At 39.7% G+C, this 17,915-nt stretch overlaps 1 protein-coding gene across 1 annotated transcript; it reads left to right on the top strand.

The window, feature by feature from the left end:
• Window positions 1-148: 148 nt before the first annotated feature.
• Window positions 149-13,341, top strand: SRD5A1 (steroid 5 alpha-reductase 1; the record flags this gene model as incomplete). The annotated part of the gene is made up of 5 exons (XM_082755377.1): window positions 149-495; window positions 601-767; window positions 4,644-4,745; window positions 6,272-6,422; window positions 7,867-13,341. The coding sequence occupies 5 exons, from the start codon at window positions 149-151 to the stop codon at window positions 7,931-7,933; spliced, it is 834 nt and encodes a 277-aa protein (XP_082611503.1). The 3' UTR covers window positions 7,934-13,341.
• Between the last annotated feature and the right edge of the window lie 4,574 nt (window positions 13,342-17,915).

The raw sequence follows: 17,915 nt of genomic DNA, 5'->3' as shown, positions 1-17,915 counted from the left end.
CCGCCCCGCTGCCACCAGCGGCGCCGGCCCCGCCCCTCGGCGCTGATTGGTGCGTGGGGATGAATGGGGCCGCGCGGCTCCCTCCCTCCCTCCGCGCTTCGGCTCCTTTCGTCTCCCTTCGGCTGCGCTCGGCTCCCTCCCCCCCGGCATGGCAGCGGCAGCGGGCGAGGGCTCGGGCTCGGTCTCGGGCCCGGGCCCGTGCGCGTTCTGGCGGCGGGTGTCGGGCGCCGAGGAGCGGCGGCTGCTGGAGCTGCTGGCCTACGGGCTGGTGGCGCTGGGCGCCGGCGCCGCGCTGCTGCTGCGCTTCGTGCCCATGCCCTACGGCCGCTACTCGTCGCCGCGCTTCGGCTGCCCGCTGCCCGCCCGGCCCGCCTGGGCGCTGCAGGAGCTGCCCTCGCTGCTCGTCCCCCTCGCCCTGGCCGCCTGCGGGGCCGCCGCCGGCCGCTGGCCCAACCGCGTGCTGCTGGGCGGCTTCGCGCTGCACTACCTGCACAGGTACGGCGCGCACGGCCGAGCTGTGCTGAGCCCCGCTTGTCCTTACCGCTCCGGTCACGGTAATTGCCTTGCGTGCAACAATGCTGCTTTCCCGGCTCGTTACAGGGCGCTCATATTTCCCTTCCTGATCCGGCAAGGAAAGCCAACGCCGTTTTTCACCTTCCTGCTAGCACTTCTCTTCTGCGTTTACAATGGATACTTGCAAGGCCGAAGCTTAAGCAACTATGCAGAATATCCTTCAGGCTGGCTAAAAGGTCCTTGTTTCATTGCAGGTGAGTTAAGCCATTGCATGAGAGCATTAGGAGCAGAAAGTTTTCTGTCCTCACAGCTTTATTTACTATAATGTTACAGTATTCTTCAATCACGTTTTAGTTTTTCTCAGTATTGTAAATAAGCTTAACTATCTTGTTTGTGGTAGTGTAGCTGGAGGCCTTTTAATGATTTTTATTTTACAATTATAAACATACTTTTTTTTTTCCTGTGGTGTCAGTGCTAGACAAACTTATTGTATTTCTTTATCCTTTAACGCCAATGTGAATAAGAACCAAGCGTAGTAGCCTTCAGTATAGGAACTGCAGGCCTTAAATGGAACTAGCAGCATGTGAGTTTAGAACAAATCAGACAGATTTTTCCACGTAACATGTAGATTAAGCTAAAATTCCTTTGTTTCTTGATGCCATACATCTTAAAGGCTTGTGTGTGGTCGAACAGCACTGAACAAATTCATGAGGTAAAGTCAGTTGCTAAATACTAGGATGCCACTTTTAACATCAAAAGTCCTTGATGTTAGGCTATTTTTTTTTTTATAAACATACCTATCTCCCACCACTGGAATGAGTGAGCTTTGGCAAAGAACAAAACTGTCCCACAAGGGTGGGGTTGGAAGGTTGATCATTCAGTCCTATCAGGAGGTGAGATTACACTTATGTTTGAAGCCAGGCATATAATTAAAAAGATAAGGTGTTTGCTGATTGCATTCTTTGCCTTACTTCTTGTTTGCTGGGCACCTGCTTTTGCCTACTGTCAAGTGTAATATCATTTTTTTTTTCTAAGGAAGTATTTACTGAAGGTTCTCTATGATCTGAAGATAAGGCAGAATATTTTGTCTAGTCAGGGAAAGATGGAACACTAGGTTGTGTGGATTCTTAATCTGACCCAGTACAATTCTTACTGGTTTTCTGGAGTCAAAGCAAGATGATGTTTCTCACAGATTTCTCAGACCTTGTACAGCAAGAATAAGAGCTTTATTTTCATTGCAGTATTATGGCAGATGACAGTAGAGGGCCACTGTGCTGTAACAATTGAGATTGAATAAATTTAGGTCTCAATAGATTATCTTTCAATGATTAAGAGGAAGTAGTATTTGTGCTCCAAAAATAGAGAAGATGAGGTACAAGGGAATATCTTCACTGGAGAGGTAGGTAGTTGTATGGGCACACGTGAAACTCTTTTGGTACTTCTGAAGTTCTAGTCTATTGGTTAAACATGGTTCCAAAAAAAAAAAAAAAAGCATTCAGAAGAACAGTTGATCAAAACTGTTAAAGAGTGATGCAACACAAAATAAATCTTCAGTTTCCGGTGTCCTAGTTTAGTACCTTAATCAAAAGATTATCTCAAAACTGTGCTGTAAACAAAACATGAATCATGAGGCATAAATTAATGCCTCCTTACTGAAAGGTTAGGGGAAAAAAAGGTAATGGGTCATGTTCAGGTTTCCTAGTTTGTTTGTTTGTTGTTTTTGAATACTCTATTTTAAGGATTTCTGAAAAGTGCAAGTGTATTACTGATAATGCTTAGGTTCATCTGCCTTTAGTTATGATTACTTCTGAGTACAAATTTTAACTTTTTGTTTTGCAAGTAATACTAATGTGGAATTAATTTTTATATTTCCTGTACTGCTAGTTGTAAGAGGTGTTGGTTTCATGACTGCAAGGACAACTTATTATTTAAGTCTAAAGTTACCCTGAAAAGTAAGGAAGTGGAGATTCTTGGTATGCATAGCATCTACTGTAGTACCGTCACTCCCTGTTTTTTTTTTTTTATTTTTTGTTTTGTAATAAGTCTTGAGATGGGTCAGTATGGGTCTGAGAGAGCCAAACCTAAGACTTTTTTCTTTGATTCCTGCTGAAAGGGTATACGTACGTACATATGTATGTCTGTAACTTGGCATCTAGTGGCTATTTATAATAGTTACTTGGGGTGAACACAAGATTGTTTGAATATCTGCAGTTCATGCTTGTAGTTTTTGGTCACTCAAATGCAGAAGTGCTTTATTGTATGCCAGATGCTCCCTGAACAATTGGGCTATGCTCTAATTTTTCAGAAACGTGTGGCAGTGTCTTGAAGGCTGTGGCTAAAATGACAAAAAATTATAAGATTGGAGAACAGCAGGAAAGCACATCTGACATATTATTATGTTAATAAGTTGTTTTAATCTACATGAAGTTACACAAGGAACAAAAATGGGAGTGTCAACAAATGGCAGACAAACAAGGTTCAGCTGAAAGTTAAAGAGAAATTTGCTGCGAAGATAGAGAACGCATTGTTTCTTTGAGACCTCCCACCACTGTGGCTAATTAGCTTCACTTCTCCAGATTCCTATCTGTGGATCCTTAGGATACTGATGGGATGTCTGTTTTCAGATGCTTAGGAGTTAATTCTGGGAAATCAATGTCTTACATCTACACCAGCAATTGATCTGGAGTACTGATACAGCTTTAATGCAGTTCCCTCATGGCTTCTACAGACGGTGCATTGGTTTAGTTCAGGGCAGTGAACTAGTCTCCTTTGAAAGGAAAGCAAAAAGTGCTGCTTCAAATGCAGCACAACATGTGATAAAACTAAGGTTGCAAAGCAAGCAGACTAATGAGGAACACCCCACAGGCTGCCTATGAGAGCTCTAGTCATGCTTTCTCCAGTTCTCCCTTTCATTGTGCTAGCTTGCAGTGCTTTTAGGGTTTGAGACCTCATGACAGCCTACTCACCTCTAAGTCTTCACAGCTAAGTTAGCTAAGTTCTATTCAGATGGATAAACTCCCAAATGACTTGGGGCTGTTTAAGATAACCTTGTATAGAATAATAGTGTTTGCTGTGTACCACTATCTTCTCCCTTTACTAATATCACCAAACATATTCAAAGGAAGTCAAAGATGAACAGAAAACCAGTGTTCTATTGAAGTGTTGAGTGTCAACCTTAAGCATGCTTTGTCCACAGTAGATGCTTGATTACAACTAAAGCAACAACTGACTGTGAAATTAGTTAACTTTGTTCTGTGGATCACTGAATATGAATTGCACTCAAGTTCATCTCCTATCTGCCAGGTTGATAGTTCTACAGATCTATCAAACCTGTAGAGAGTATTAAGTCCTTTTGTTTATTTCTCTCAGCTTTTTATTTCAACTTCACTAGAATTCATTCTCTGTTACAGGTGTCCTTAAAATACATTTCTTGTTTAGGTCACAGAAAGGAATCTTTCATGACTGTGGACTGAGCTTGAGACAATACGGCAGGAGTTTTTCCCTAAAGAAAGTTCAAGCTCTTTCTCTCTTTGCATCATATTTGTTGAATAATTGCAAGCTCAGTATTTATGGTGCTCAGCAAGACTAGGTTTAGGAATACTCTAAACCAAACTTCTAGGAAGGTGATTATGCTGTCTTTGGTAGTCTAGTGGTTTTTTATTCCTTTTATTACATAGTGTGCTGTGGAAACTCTGGCATACTGTCACTTTAAAAAAAAAAAAAAAAAAAAAAGACTAAGGTGCTAGGAATGAGAATGGCTGGTTCCTTCAGTGTTGTTTAAAATGGTGTGTTTGATTTTTCTTTATGGAAGTTAGGGGTTATACACATTACATGGTGTATATTTGTGTGCACATACATTTAAATATATGTGCATACCTTTGGCAACATGAGAATAAAACTTAAAAATACTATTCCTGTCAAGAGACCTGTTGATTACTGTGAGCTTTACTGGCTGAAGAGCTCATTGTGGGATTGGGATTGTGCATAATGTCACTAGAATTGTTTATCTTGCTTACATTATTACTGCTTTGAGACAATATGGCTAATGTTTGAAATATGACTTTTTTTTTCCTGATAGAGTGCTTTGACTCAATGTATTAAAGATAAGTATTTTAAATATTTCTCTTCAGGTTTTATAGGGTGGCTGGTCGGCATGGCAATCAATATTCATTCTGATCATATTCTTAGAAATCTGAGAAAACCAGGGGAAACTGGTTACAAGATACCAAGAGGTGAGTAAAGTGTTACAAAAATCTATTTAGCAAAAGAAGCATGTTTTGTGAGGAGAAGCTGAGAGAGCTGGAATTGATCAGCCTAGAGAAGAGAAGGCTCATAGGGATCCCATCAATGTAAATAAGTACCAGATGGGAGGCAATGAAGATGAGGGAGCCAGGTTCCTAGTGGTCCACAGTGACAGGCCAAAGGCGATGAACACAAATTAAAACACGTGAAATTCCATGTGAACATAACTTCTTTACCATGAGGTTGGCCAAAGACTAGAATAGGTTGCCCAGAGAAGCTGTGGAGTCTCCACCTTTGGAGATGCTGAAAATGTGACTGGATGCTATTTTGGACATCCTTCTCTAGCTGAACCTGCTTTGAACAGAGTGAGGTTGGACTAGATGATCTCAAGACCCTTCCAACCTAAATTATTTTGCAAGTTGGTGTTACAGAGACCTTCCAAAGCTTGATATATTTTACTGGAGATAGACAAATTGATATTACAAGTTTCCTGTCATATCATAAATAACTATCTAAGGAAGTGATTTTGTAGCATTCATATTTTTCACCAAGAACATAACTTTGTATCTTTACATGGGCAGTTGAATTAACATCTGTTAAGATGAATACAGATGTAGTGTGAGATGTTCAGATGTTTAGAAGGAAATAAGATTTGTTTTGCTGCATAATCAGGAGGAGTCAGTCTTCTTGATATTACTTATCCAATTCAAGTGCTAGAATTCTGCCATTTTGTCACAAAAACAGAGTAATTAAAAACAAGGTCAAAACGTGTCCTTTATTAAGCTTGGCAAATATTTGCTTGTTTGGTCCCACTAGGACATGCACTTATGTTATCAATTTGTACTCTAACTTTGGAATTAGGGTGAAAGTTCTTATTTTTAAAAATAACTCCCAGCAGGTGAGTACTGACTGTTTATGCATAATTAGCTGTAAAATATGTTTAATACAAACTGCCAGTTATTTCTATTGATAAGGGTCAGGACTGAAGTAGCTAAGGTTATCTTTCTCCAGACCTGGCAGGGCACAGGAACAAAAGGGCAACGCATCTTAAGCTAGAGCATAAATTTGCAACTTAAATTTAGAAAAATATTCTTTATGATTAATATAATTTGGGATACTTAAACTGGAGAAATGAGACATTGTATGCTAACTAACCCTAGGTGTATTTCATGGGACTATTTTACATGTAAATGGTATTGTGTTTTCTATTTTTTGCATATTTAAAAAAAAGGTTTTGTACATGGTCATACACAGCTTGAAGTAGTTATTTACATAGGTATGGAATCACTTCTGGTACTAAATCTTTTTTCATGATTCAAAGAAGAAGAGTGGAACTGGAGAAGGTCTGTTTTAGAAGGATGTCTAAAGTAATCCTTCATGGTATAGCTTGAACTGGAAAACAGTTTCTACTGCCTTTAAAAATATAGAGAGACATTAATGATATAGGGTATCTTAGACTTACATTGAATATGTCCTTCATTAAGGTGCTTTTCAAATAAACCTGTCCTGCTTTTAGGAGGAATGTTTGAGTATGTCAGTGGAGCCAACTTTTTTGGAGAGATCCTGGAATGGTTTGGGTTTGCCCTTGCCTGCTGCACCATCGAAAGCCTTGCATTTGCATTGTGTACACTTTTTATCTTGGGCTCTAGGGCAAAGCAACACCACCAGTAAGTGTTTGTCTTATTTCTATTGTCTGTGCCACACTTCATTTCCAATGTATAAATTATACCTCATCCCATAGGGATGTTGCAGAACAAGTCTAATGAAAAGCTGTTAACTGCAATGAAGAATGAGATAATGCTTCAAGCAGTACTAAACATAAGATCGCAGCAAAATAGTGTTAAGCATAAGGAATATAAGTGCACACAATGTACAATGAGGTAGTCAAAATAATGGCTATTCATTACATGACCAGAATTCATCCTGGACCTGTAAAGATTGGATACATTTGGGAAAATTACCTTTGCTTGATCATACATTATTGTCCATTTTCCAGCTCAAACTTCTTACTATAATATTACATTACTGAAAATAACCAAAGGTTTCTGCTACAGGCAGGACCATCAAAATCAAGTCTATTAAATATCCATGGAGTTGATTGCTTATTTTTGTATATAAAGGCTCTGCTCTGTAAAACTATCAGACTGATAATGTACTGCATTCACATTTTGGCTTTCCTGTTAATAGAAGAATCAGTTTGAGAAAACTTCTTGAAAGAATTCTTTTTCAGGAATAGCACACTTAAAAGAACCTGAACACCCTAATCTTAGTTATTTTTGGCTTCCTGCTTTGACTGTTTTTGTGGAACTTGGTGGCATAAGAGGAAATAAATAGGAGGAGGTAGACTGGAAGAATGCCATTGCTAAGTGTCACATCAGCTATGGCTTTGCCTAGCAGAGTCTTGAAAAGTTCCAGAAATAAATATCTTTCTGTACCTTGTTGGGTGTTCCAGTTCTGTATTACCATCCCAGTGAACAAGATTTTCTTACTGTCCAACCTGGACCTTCCAGGTCATCTGTGACTATTTCTCCCTGTTCTACCACCTGCCACTGCTGAGTGACCCATAATGTACTTTGGGTTGGGAGGGGCAGCTGAAGGTTGTCTAGTCCAGTTACCTAGACCGACCTGCTTCTGCCAGGGCTAACACCAAAGCTAGACAACTTTTGTCAAGTCCTTCATCCAGTTGAGTTCAGAGTGCCTCCAAGGATGGAGATTGTAGCATCACTGAGGGAAAAAAAGTTCTGTTCCAGGATTCCTGTTGGATATTATTTTTTCCTCTACTTCTAAAATATAAATAGGATGCATTACAATACACATTTTACAAGAGAAGTCTGTTCCTTCCCTGGCTGCTCTGATCGTGCCTACTAGCTTGATTTCCCGTTGGTAGCAATGATAGCTTTGTTTTGTTGTAGTTGGCAATTAGATTTTCTTAGAATGAGTGTGGTAAATAGCAATTTTCTGTCCAGAGTAGGTTCTAAAGACACTTTTCTAGTTTGTATCAAAAAAAAAAAAAAAAAAAGGATTAAATTGAAAGCTTTATATAGTTAATGAACTTCCTTGAGAGTATTTTAAAGATGCAGTACTCATCACATTTGTACCTTTGTTTTTCAGGTGGTACCTTGAGAAATTTGAAGACTACCCAAAGGATAGGAAAATTCTGATTCCATTTGTGTACTAACAGATGCTTTGAATACCATCAGGTTCTGGTGGTAACGCTGTTTTTGAAATGGTTACTTTTTGGAACACCTAATGCTTCACAAGTGTTAGCCTGTTAACATACTCTGTTCGCTAGCGACAAAGCCTTGTGCTGCTAGTAGTTACTGCTTTTCTTCGTAATGAAACCCCCAAATCTGATGGACATGGTGAACAGGAACAAAGGTGCTTTTGCAACAACACAGCACCGTTGTGAATACGTAAGGCAAGGTGACTGATTCCACATTGTGGAAACTACTGTACAAGGTTTCTGATGTTTTATTGTCAGCCTATAGAGTGTTTGGGTATTACCCATCTGATCTAGCCGTGTCCTGAGGATTGTGCTATGAGCCCAGTCACCCTTAGTGTATAATTGGGCTGGTGTGTTTGGCCTTTTAGTTGCCTGCATACGCAAATGGGGTTGATTTGTCTTGCCTTCCTCATTTTCTTCCTCTTGCCCCCATTTCCAGGAGAACTGATGCAGAGCAAAGATATTGAATGAATATAGCTGCTGTTAGGCAAGAAACGTTCCTTCTCTCTGCACTCTTGCACAGATATGAATGCTATATAGGTAAAATGTAATACTGTTTACACCAATAGCTGTAGTGGTAATTCTCCCAAATAACTGATTTAGTCATCTACCTCTAAAACTTCATAACTATCTCAAATAATACTCAACATGTGTTTTTGCATTCAGCACTATTTTTAGAGGATATTTTTTTTATTAAGGGTACTCACTACAGTCTAGCACTGTTAACAATTTTTTGTAATATTTTCTAAAGGTTTTTACAGAATTTTCTTACTATGCAGTTTTAAAAAAGTCTGTCTTTTCCTGCTGATGGTCTAGTTGATTCTTATATTCAAATTTTGGAATCTTTTAGTGCTTCTTTCTTGTTTCATAAATATTAGTTCTCACACTGCTATATTTTTTTTCCTGAAGGAACCCAGAGGGATTTCAAAGACATGATAGGATTTAAAGTATACAGACTTCTGAGTCTTGGACACATCTACATCCTTTGAATATTTGTGATATTAAAGAGTGTTTTTTAGAATTGCAGAGAAGTCAGGTTTTCTGCAGAAACCCTCAAGGGAAAAAAATGAACTGCTGCAAATGTATTTTGGAAATCTATGGAAATCAAAAACAAATTGATAATGTAACTTTATTAGATGTTGAGTGTTCCAGTATGGTATTGTGTTAAGCTTTGTCCATCCAGTGTTCAAAATTATTTCTCTGCTATGACCTACATGGCTGTAGTAATCCATGTAATATGAGGGTGGAACTTTTATTTTTCTAATTTTAAATATTTTCTTTTAAAAAGTACATTCAGGAAATGGGCAGTGAAAAAGGACTCTGCCACCCAAGATTTTTCTTAACAGTGGTGTCTTCCTGCTTTCCTTCTTGTAACAGTTATACAGTACTTAGTGCACTGAAGTCTTGCCTAACATTAAGGATTTACTCAGTGATGAGAAATGTAACACACTTTATCATTACTGACTGAAATAGTCAAAGGATGGAGGGGAGAGAAGCTGTCACTCATACCATGATGATAACTTATCCTACAGCTAAGCCATCGGACTGCCAGTTGCTCCTCACAGTGATGACCAGTTACTGCCTCAGCTGATATCCAGGAAGTCTAGCTCATGGAGAGTCCAGGAATACCCACTCCTTTGAAGTTAGTGTCAGTTGGCACATTGCTTGGTTCTCAAATTGTTTCATCTTTTATTTGATGTTTATGTCTTTTACGTCTTTTCTTGGTGTTTTACAGGAAACTTGAGGCTTTCCTTTTTATTTATTTTTTTTGTTATCATGCTTTAATGCAACATTTGATCCTAGGTGTTGTGATGAAAGTTGGTCATGAAGCCTCTCAGGGAAAGGATGACTTACCCTCAGTGGAGCTAGTGAATAACAGAAGCTCAATAGGATCACTTAAAGCTGAAGAGAATCACTAAGTCTGAAGAGAATTTTAGGAACTGTTTTAATTTCCAGGTGTTTCTAAGCCCTTCTTGCAGCATGGTAGTTCTTAAATACTGATATCTAAGCCATCCAGTTATCAATATCTGTTTTAGAAGAGTGAAATGTATCAGCATCTCATCTAGGGGTTTAAAGACTTGCATGGTTTACAGTGAACTGATATTTATGTTTTAGGGTTAGTTTAAAAAAAAAAAAACACAACTAAAGGTACAACCATTTATTATATATTATAGTCTTTATTATTGTTTACAGAAAACTTTTATCGATGTCTCACTTTTGTTCTGGTTCTATGCTGTTAAGTGTTTATCTCGACAAAAATTTAAGTGGCTTAAATTAACTGTTAATTTATAGTTTATGTATAGGGGAATGAAGGTCTGAAACATGGTGCTCTGTGGGTTTATTGGTGTTTTTTTATTTAGTTCTTACAGAGAAGGAAACACTAAGTTGTATGGGATGTAAATGTCAATGTATTTGGAAATTCTAGTTAACTGCAATATTAAAAAAATATATAGAAGGTTTTGTTTTTTGTTTATATTTTATATTCTAATTATACTGCTGGAACCTGTCACAATTACAGAATTTTATTTCATCACATTACAGAATTTTATTTAAGGCAGTTCATTCTAATATATCATACAGTATACCAAGGTGAACAGCATTGGTGGTGAAAACCATATAATCAATTTGCTCAATTCTAGAAATGTCTCTTACTTAAACAGTATTACCTTTCATTTTTAATACTTCACTTGTACTCTCCTCCCCTTTTAGGAGCATTGACAGAATTTATCTGAGAAGTCCTTCTTGAAAGAACGTAGTGTTCTTCCCTTTCCAGAAGGAGAAGATGTGTACACTCTCTATTGGGTGGTAATAGCTATAGCAATTTCTAACAGATACATCTATTCAGATCACCTGCATCTTTCACAAGGATTCTCTACTAATAAAATGCAGTTTGTGGTGTTTTGCTTGAATACTTTCTCCTGTTAGCAGTCATTGTTATAACTTGTGGAGATTGGCTAAAGGTTTTTGTACCAGGTCTTTCATTATCCCAAGTGAGGTCTTGAGGACTGTGATAGTAAGGCTGTATTAAAATATCCTAGGTACATATGTGACCTTGAATAGATGCACTCAAAAAAAATAAAATAGAAGTTACAGGATAGGTTGTCTAGTGATACATTTGTATGTAAAACAAAGTAAGTAACTGAGATGTTCTGTGCTTGCATATACATAGATTAAAGAATAACAGAAGCAGAAGCTACATTTTCAGATTCTTCTGCTGCTAGTTCAGAGTGAACTCTTCATTTGGACCAACATTAGCACTTCTGTGCACATGCACGAGCAAGCAATTATGGAAATTTCTGTTGGAAGATAATGGAAGGGATGAGACTATAACAAGGTTTGCACCTAACGGTGGCTCAACTTCTACTTGATCTTGTTGAGCTTCTGAAAAAGTCTTGTAGATCTCTTGTTTAATTTAATGTTGGCATTGCAAGCAAAACCAATATCTTGTTTTGTTGTGTATAATGACTGATTTAGCATGTGATGATCTAGCTCATCAATTGAGGTAACGTTTGATTACATAAATACCTACATGTAGGTCATCTTCTACAGATACTCAAAAGTCTCCTTGAAATGTCTCTGGATGTAGATAAACTAGGTAAGGTTTTTCTGCCATAATAGTTAAACTTTCACTAAGTGTTCCTAAAAAGTATTCCTGTAACATTATGGACATCATTTTTAGATCGCTGGCTTAAAATGGCAAGGAAGAAAGTGTCATGGAGCATATGGCAACAGCCCTTCTTAACAGAGGCTGCCTTGTTAAACTGAGCACAACTTCCTTGTTCTGTTACATTCTCAATAATGCTTCCAAGAAGATGCACTTAAATCTCTCTTGAGGTGTTTCTGGGAAGGGATACCATTGACTTGCCAGGGTAGAAGACCTCCAACACAGCTCTGAGGAGTTGCATTTGTTCAGTTGCAGTGATCAGTATGGGGTGCAGTACCCCAGTAGTTCACCCACATCTCAGAGGGAAATAACCTGCTTGTAAAACTGAGCTTTCTATCTTTAGCCAGGTAATTCCACTGAGGTAGTTTTATATGTGGATTATTTTAACTCACTTGTTTTGTAAGTTTACTTTCTTGATATTTTTAATGATCTGTCCATATTCTAATAAAACTTGATTTGAATAGAACCTTACTTTGCCTTTAAACTGATATGTTCTTACAGCTCCCACTTCTTTCTTTCTCTCACTGAGATCAGGTCTCCTCATTAGATACCACATAGCTATTGTTAGTGGAAATTTCCTCCTCCAATTTCTTTCCTTTGTATGTTTTTCCCTGTAACTCTTTACTTTGATTTATTGTAGTCTTTAAAATCCCCTTCAGAAGTAACTTTTTTTCTTTATGCCCTTCAGTCTCTTCAGTTATGCCATAACTTACTCCAATATATAACTTTTTATAGAACATTATTCCTTTTGCTATCGCTTTTTTCTCATAGTTACTTACTCCTGCTGAGACAAGTTTATGCAAATTTTATTTTTTTTAAATTGTGAAATAAAATAATTGCATTGCACTTGTAGGCAGAGGTCTTTTGTCGATTGCTTTAAGTGGCTTTCTTAAACTGAAACTGTTACACAATATTTTGCAAGGTAGACTTTTTTCAAATTCCAACTGATTTATGTTGTTTTTACTACTTTTAAAAGGGTTACTAGCAAAAGTCAACAGAAGTCAAGCAATTATACTTTGTTTCCTAATTCTTTATGCTAGATGAATTGCCATCACAGTAGCTTTCAATTTCAGTTCAGTGTAGACAATGTATGCAAGTCCTCTGCAAATGTAATCCCATCTGCTACTGGAGCTAAATCTCAGATCACCAAGCATGCACATTGTTTGTATTTCTGAAAGCTGACGATACTGCGTAGGTAAATGTCAGTCCTCATATCGTAACATCACTCCTGCTAATGTTCTTGAATGCTCCAATTCCTTTTACAGATAAAATGAAAATTTCCAAGTAATGCTGCAGATAACCAACTCTGCTTTATTTTTTAATTAAGTAATGTCGTCTTCTGTTATATGGTGTGCTAAGCTAACTAGAAAAATGAGCTGCGTTATTTAACTTTGATGAAATCCAAGCACTTAAATTCTTATTGTGGCACTACGCAGATGTGGGTTTACTGGGTGCCTATAGCACTACAGCTGCCCTTTCCCAGTAAGCAGTTCTTAGAGCAGAAAGTGCAAGTCACAGTAGCAACTACAAGGACAGTCCCCTTCTCTAGTTCCAAGTTACATTTCTCCCAGCTGTGGACCACAAACAGACAAGAAGGCACCTCAGAACAAGCCTCCAAAAGTCATCAGTGGAGGTCTTTGGCAGTTATTCATTTATTTATTTTATAATGTGTAGAGCAACAAAGTATGCTAAACTTTTGTTCTTAATTTTGCAGAGAATACGGTGTAAAGAAAGCTTAATAAAGTGTGTTAACACTTCTGGTCTGTGGAGTCCTTTTCCTTAGGTGGCTTGGAGGAGATACAAGGGAGGGCTGTTAGGTGGAACTGTGTTTTCAGTCCAGATGATGAAAGCCAGAGACAATTGTCTCTGCCACATACAGCATTTCAGCACCATCCTACAGTAGTCATTCTCAGAAAGAGCTGTCAGGCACTGTAACTGATTGTCTAGGGAGGTGGTGAAATCACCATCCCTGGGGATGTTCAAGGAAAGGTTGGACGTGGTGCTTAGGGACATGGTTTAGTGGGTGACATTGGTGGTAGGGTGATGGTTGGACCAGATGGTCTTGGAGGTCTTTTCCAACCTTAATGATTCTACGTTTCTGAGTCTTATATCCTCACATATTCCCATTTTCCCCTCAAGGCTCTGCAGGTACCTCTGTTTGAGCCTCTAGATCATTCTGTGGCACAGTCCCACAAGGAAGTGCAAATCAGCTAATGTATGCCTGGAACTGCAAACAGTGAGCTTGGAAAAAAACTAGTACCTTGAGCTCCATATTGCTGGAGTTGACCAGGAAGCAAAAAAGGCTTTAATGCTGCTCATATAAGTTTCTTGAGCTATCAGCATCAAGTGATGGCAAACTGACTCTTAGGAGGTTGCCACCTTCCCCACCATTCCTGCTTGGAAGCTATTTGCTCAAGCAGTGAGTTCTGTCAGGTGCATGGAAGTGGCTGGCTGGCCAGGTCCAGCGGATTGAGCTGAGTGATCAGCGCAATATCCAGCTGCTGCGTGGTGAGGAGTGTGGCACTTCAGCCTTAAGGCTCATTCCCACGTTGTTCGGTATCTTCAGTAGCAACCTGGATGGTGAAATGAAGCGCGCCTCCCAGCAAATTGGTAGGCGACTCAAACTTTGAGGGAGTGGCTGAAAAGATGAATAGCAGTGCCCCAATTCAGAGGGATCTTGAGAAACCTGAGGACTGGGAAGCAGAAACCTCATGCAGTCCAGTAAGGAGAAACACACAGTTCTGCATGGGGTTGGGACAGAATAACCACAGGCATCAGGACAGACCAGGTGAGCAGAAGGCCTGCTGGAATGGAGCTAGGGTTTACAGCAGGCACCAGCAGCGTGCTCTTGTTATGAGCAGGACAAGCCATGCTTCAGGCTGTGGGCCGTGTGTATATGAAAGTATGACGAAAGTTATCATTTGCCTCTGTTCAGCACGTGTGCGGCCAAGTCTGAAATAGTGTGTTCATTTGTCCTCTCCTCCTGCAAACCACACAGTCCAAGAGGACGCTGAGATGCTGGAGAAGGTCCTGCAGAAGGCAACCATGGTGGTCAGAGGTCAGGAGCACATGTACCATCAGAAGAACTTGAGGAAGCTGGTCTTATTTAGCCCAGTGGAGAGGAGGCCATGTAGTAGTTGAAGACAGTTGCAAAGGTGACAAGCTAAATTATTCTCAGTAGTGGTAGGGATTCAGTTTCTGCCGAAATATCCACAGATGTAAGACCAGGAACAAGCATAACAGAGTTTGAGGTGTTGGGAGTTGCCAAATGCATTACCCAACAGAGGCAAGGCTGCCACAGCTCCATGTCCTCAGGGCCAGAAAGTATCAGGGCTGAGCCTGTGTTCCTGATAGGCACACACACAAACAGCCATCTACAACACATACATGCGTGGCTGGCCACACAAATCAGCATAAACAGACACACTCAGCTCACCTGCAAACACAAACAGCACCAACAGCCTCATCCTGTTCCCCCACTCACTCCGATCAGGATGAAGGTATGTTAGTGGGAAATACATAAACCCGTATGTGCAAGGTGGGTCTTCCCAGCAGCTGGCCTCAGGCACTCAGCTTGTCCAGCAGCTGCCCCTGGATCCCAGTCTGCCCAGTTGGTGGCACCTGGATATACCAGCCCCTGAGTTTTCAGCCCTGCTCCAGTTGCTGGCACAGCCCTTGCTCACAGCCACACACATGAAGCTACAGACACACAGTAACTGTGCTTAGAAAATGGATGGCACCAGGTAACTGGCTCTGTATCCTTGCTCTCCTCAGCAACTGGTACATGGGCATACAAAACCGAGAGGCCTGGTATTTTTAGTCTATTCTATTCAGATTTTCTCGAAACAGCTTCATTAATATATATATATATTTAGCATTTTGCTCATATAAGATTGTTCTGCAGTTTAAGAAATATATAGCCAATTTATGGACTACCTAATGAACTGATCACAGGAAGGATTATTGGATACCAGATACTTGAAAATCGTTAATTGTGCTTAGTCATCTTCAATATTCCTTCTGTTTCTTGACTAAAGAAACCTAACTTTTGTAAAATATTTTTGCCCCAAGTTTATTCTGTTTAGTAAAAACATATTTCCCTTCATGATCTGAAACAGTGACATAAACACAAAAACTATTTACAACCTTTTGCACAAACAGAATTATTGTCTGATGTTCACAAAAGGAATTTAGCTTCTCCATCTACTTCCCAGAATTGAAGTAATCATATGTAAAAATAACTATGATGCAGACTGGCCCGTGCACGTGCAGGCTGAGCGAAATGGCCTTCCAAGCATCCAGAAAGGAAAGTGAGAGTGTGGCCAGCTGGGGAAAGCAAATCTCTGTATATCACCCAAATGCTTTCTCGTTATTAGTCCCTACCTAGAACATAACTAAAGCGAAGTTTTACCTTAAAGAAAAAAAAAAATAAAAAAAATTGCTGGTGCTTATCAGAAGTAGATTTTGGGCTTACATTTATTAGCGATTGGGAACTTTAACATATTCTAAAGTATATGAATGTAGCATAAAATGTAGGGGAAAAATACTAAATATATAGCACAGCTCCCATTGTACATAGAGACTGATTTCCATAGCACCGTATTTTTCAGCCTAGGGAAGCATGCCTCTATGGTCATTTTGAATGGCAGCCTTTGAATGGGCTTTGATTTTAAATAAACCAGTGTTCTTAAAGGCTCTCCAACAAGCATTTGGAAAGGATATGAGTGAGGTTTCGAGGTAGTTTTGGTTTGTGGGAACAAGTCTCTAACCTCTGTTAACCTTCATACAGATTCCTCCAGGGAAATGTACATTTTCTACTTTCTGCTCCAACAGCAAGGCCAGCTGTTTGGCAACAAGGCTGGGCACTCAGCCAGAGCTCTACTTTATTCTAGAAGAGGTTTCATCTGTCCTAATGTATACTGTAAATACTCTGTTCTAACAGATCCGATTTGAAACTTTCCTGCGTGACTGATGAGATCTGCCCTGAGACATCACAGATCATTTCTCCTTCCTCGCAGATAACCAAAGAAGTAATTTCTGTGAGATTAAAACATTTTGCCCGTAATTCTTGCTGGGTTCCACGTGGCCCAGATGGGAGAGCTCAACATGAATGAGAAAGTTTGAATTGGGTACAGCAAACTACAACGTCATACGGTACAAACTTCAATAAATTGTTCTTAGCAGCTACGTGGAAAGCTGAGGCAGAGCTGCCTATCCCATAGATAGCACAAACATGGCCAAAGTGCCTGGAAAACTACATCTGCCCTGTCCTCTAGCCCTGTGCCAGAACCACTACTGGTAATGATCATCTCCAGGCAAGCACCAAATAATAGAACTCTTATGGCCAGGCTGGGTGTGCATTACGCACCATAACCAAGTTCTGAACAATAAATACTTTGCACTCAAGACAGGGGAAGGATTTTCCTTGTCACAGAGATGTAGAAAGGAAGAAATACAGGGCAAAAGATGGAAGGGGCATCTTCCAAATCCTCGGGACAGCAGCTCTAGACACAGTTTCTTTGATCATTCTTGCTCTCTCCACTTCTAGAAGATACAATCCAAGGGGTGACTCTGAAGTGGTCTGCACTTCACGGCCAAGACTCAGGCATGGATTTCTGCAATGACACTCTTGAAACATCCCAACAGGTAGTATGGGGTATAGATTGGTACTATGTGTTGTTCTCATAGGTGAGTCACAGGATGATCAATGTCAGGTGACAATCCTATTGGAGGTGGAGAGGGACTGACCTAACTTTACAAGCAAGGTGCTAGAGGAAGATGACTGTATCATGTAGGAATTGGCTGAGTCCTCAATACAACATCCCATAAGAACACTAATATCAGAAAGGGCGGCCTCTGGACAGCATGACCTAGACCACCAAAAAGGGAAGGAATAAACATAAGTGTTTAAAAAAAGTGGCAAAAAAGTTGTCAGAGAAGCACTTTTCAAGCAGTATGTGATATTTATACATGTGCAGCTGGAAAGGGCAGTAGAATGGCTTTATGCTCAGAATCTCATCTGTGGAGTTGTCTGCATTGCCAGTCTGATTACATTCATCCTAATTCATGGTAGATGAACTGAGAAAATAAGAGCCAAAGACCACACAAGAGTTGTTCATTCAATGCATTTTGTTCTAGTGTTTTCTCCCACCATGCAAGACTCAGATCTCAACCCTCAGCACTGGCAGCCACATGGCTTAACTGAGTTCTAAGAATTTTGCACAATCCTCAGAAGCTCAAAGTTTACACTGTGTGAATGTCTGTCACCTAACT

This window comes from Aythya marila, assembly GCF_965140915.1.
Source record: "Aythya marila genome assembly, chromosome: 2".
In the NCBI taxonomy this organism is placed as follows: domain Eukaryota; kingdom Metazoa; phylum Chordata; class Aves; order Anseriformes; family Anatidae; genus Aythya; species Aythya marila.
The sequence above is the reverse complement of the archived record's forward strand: the minus strand, read 5'-3'. Positions and strand labels throughout refer to the sequence as shown.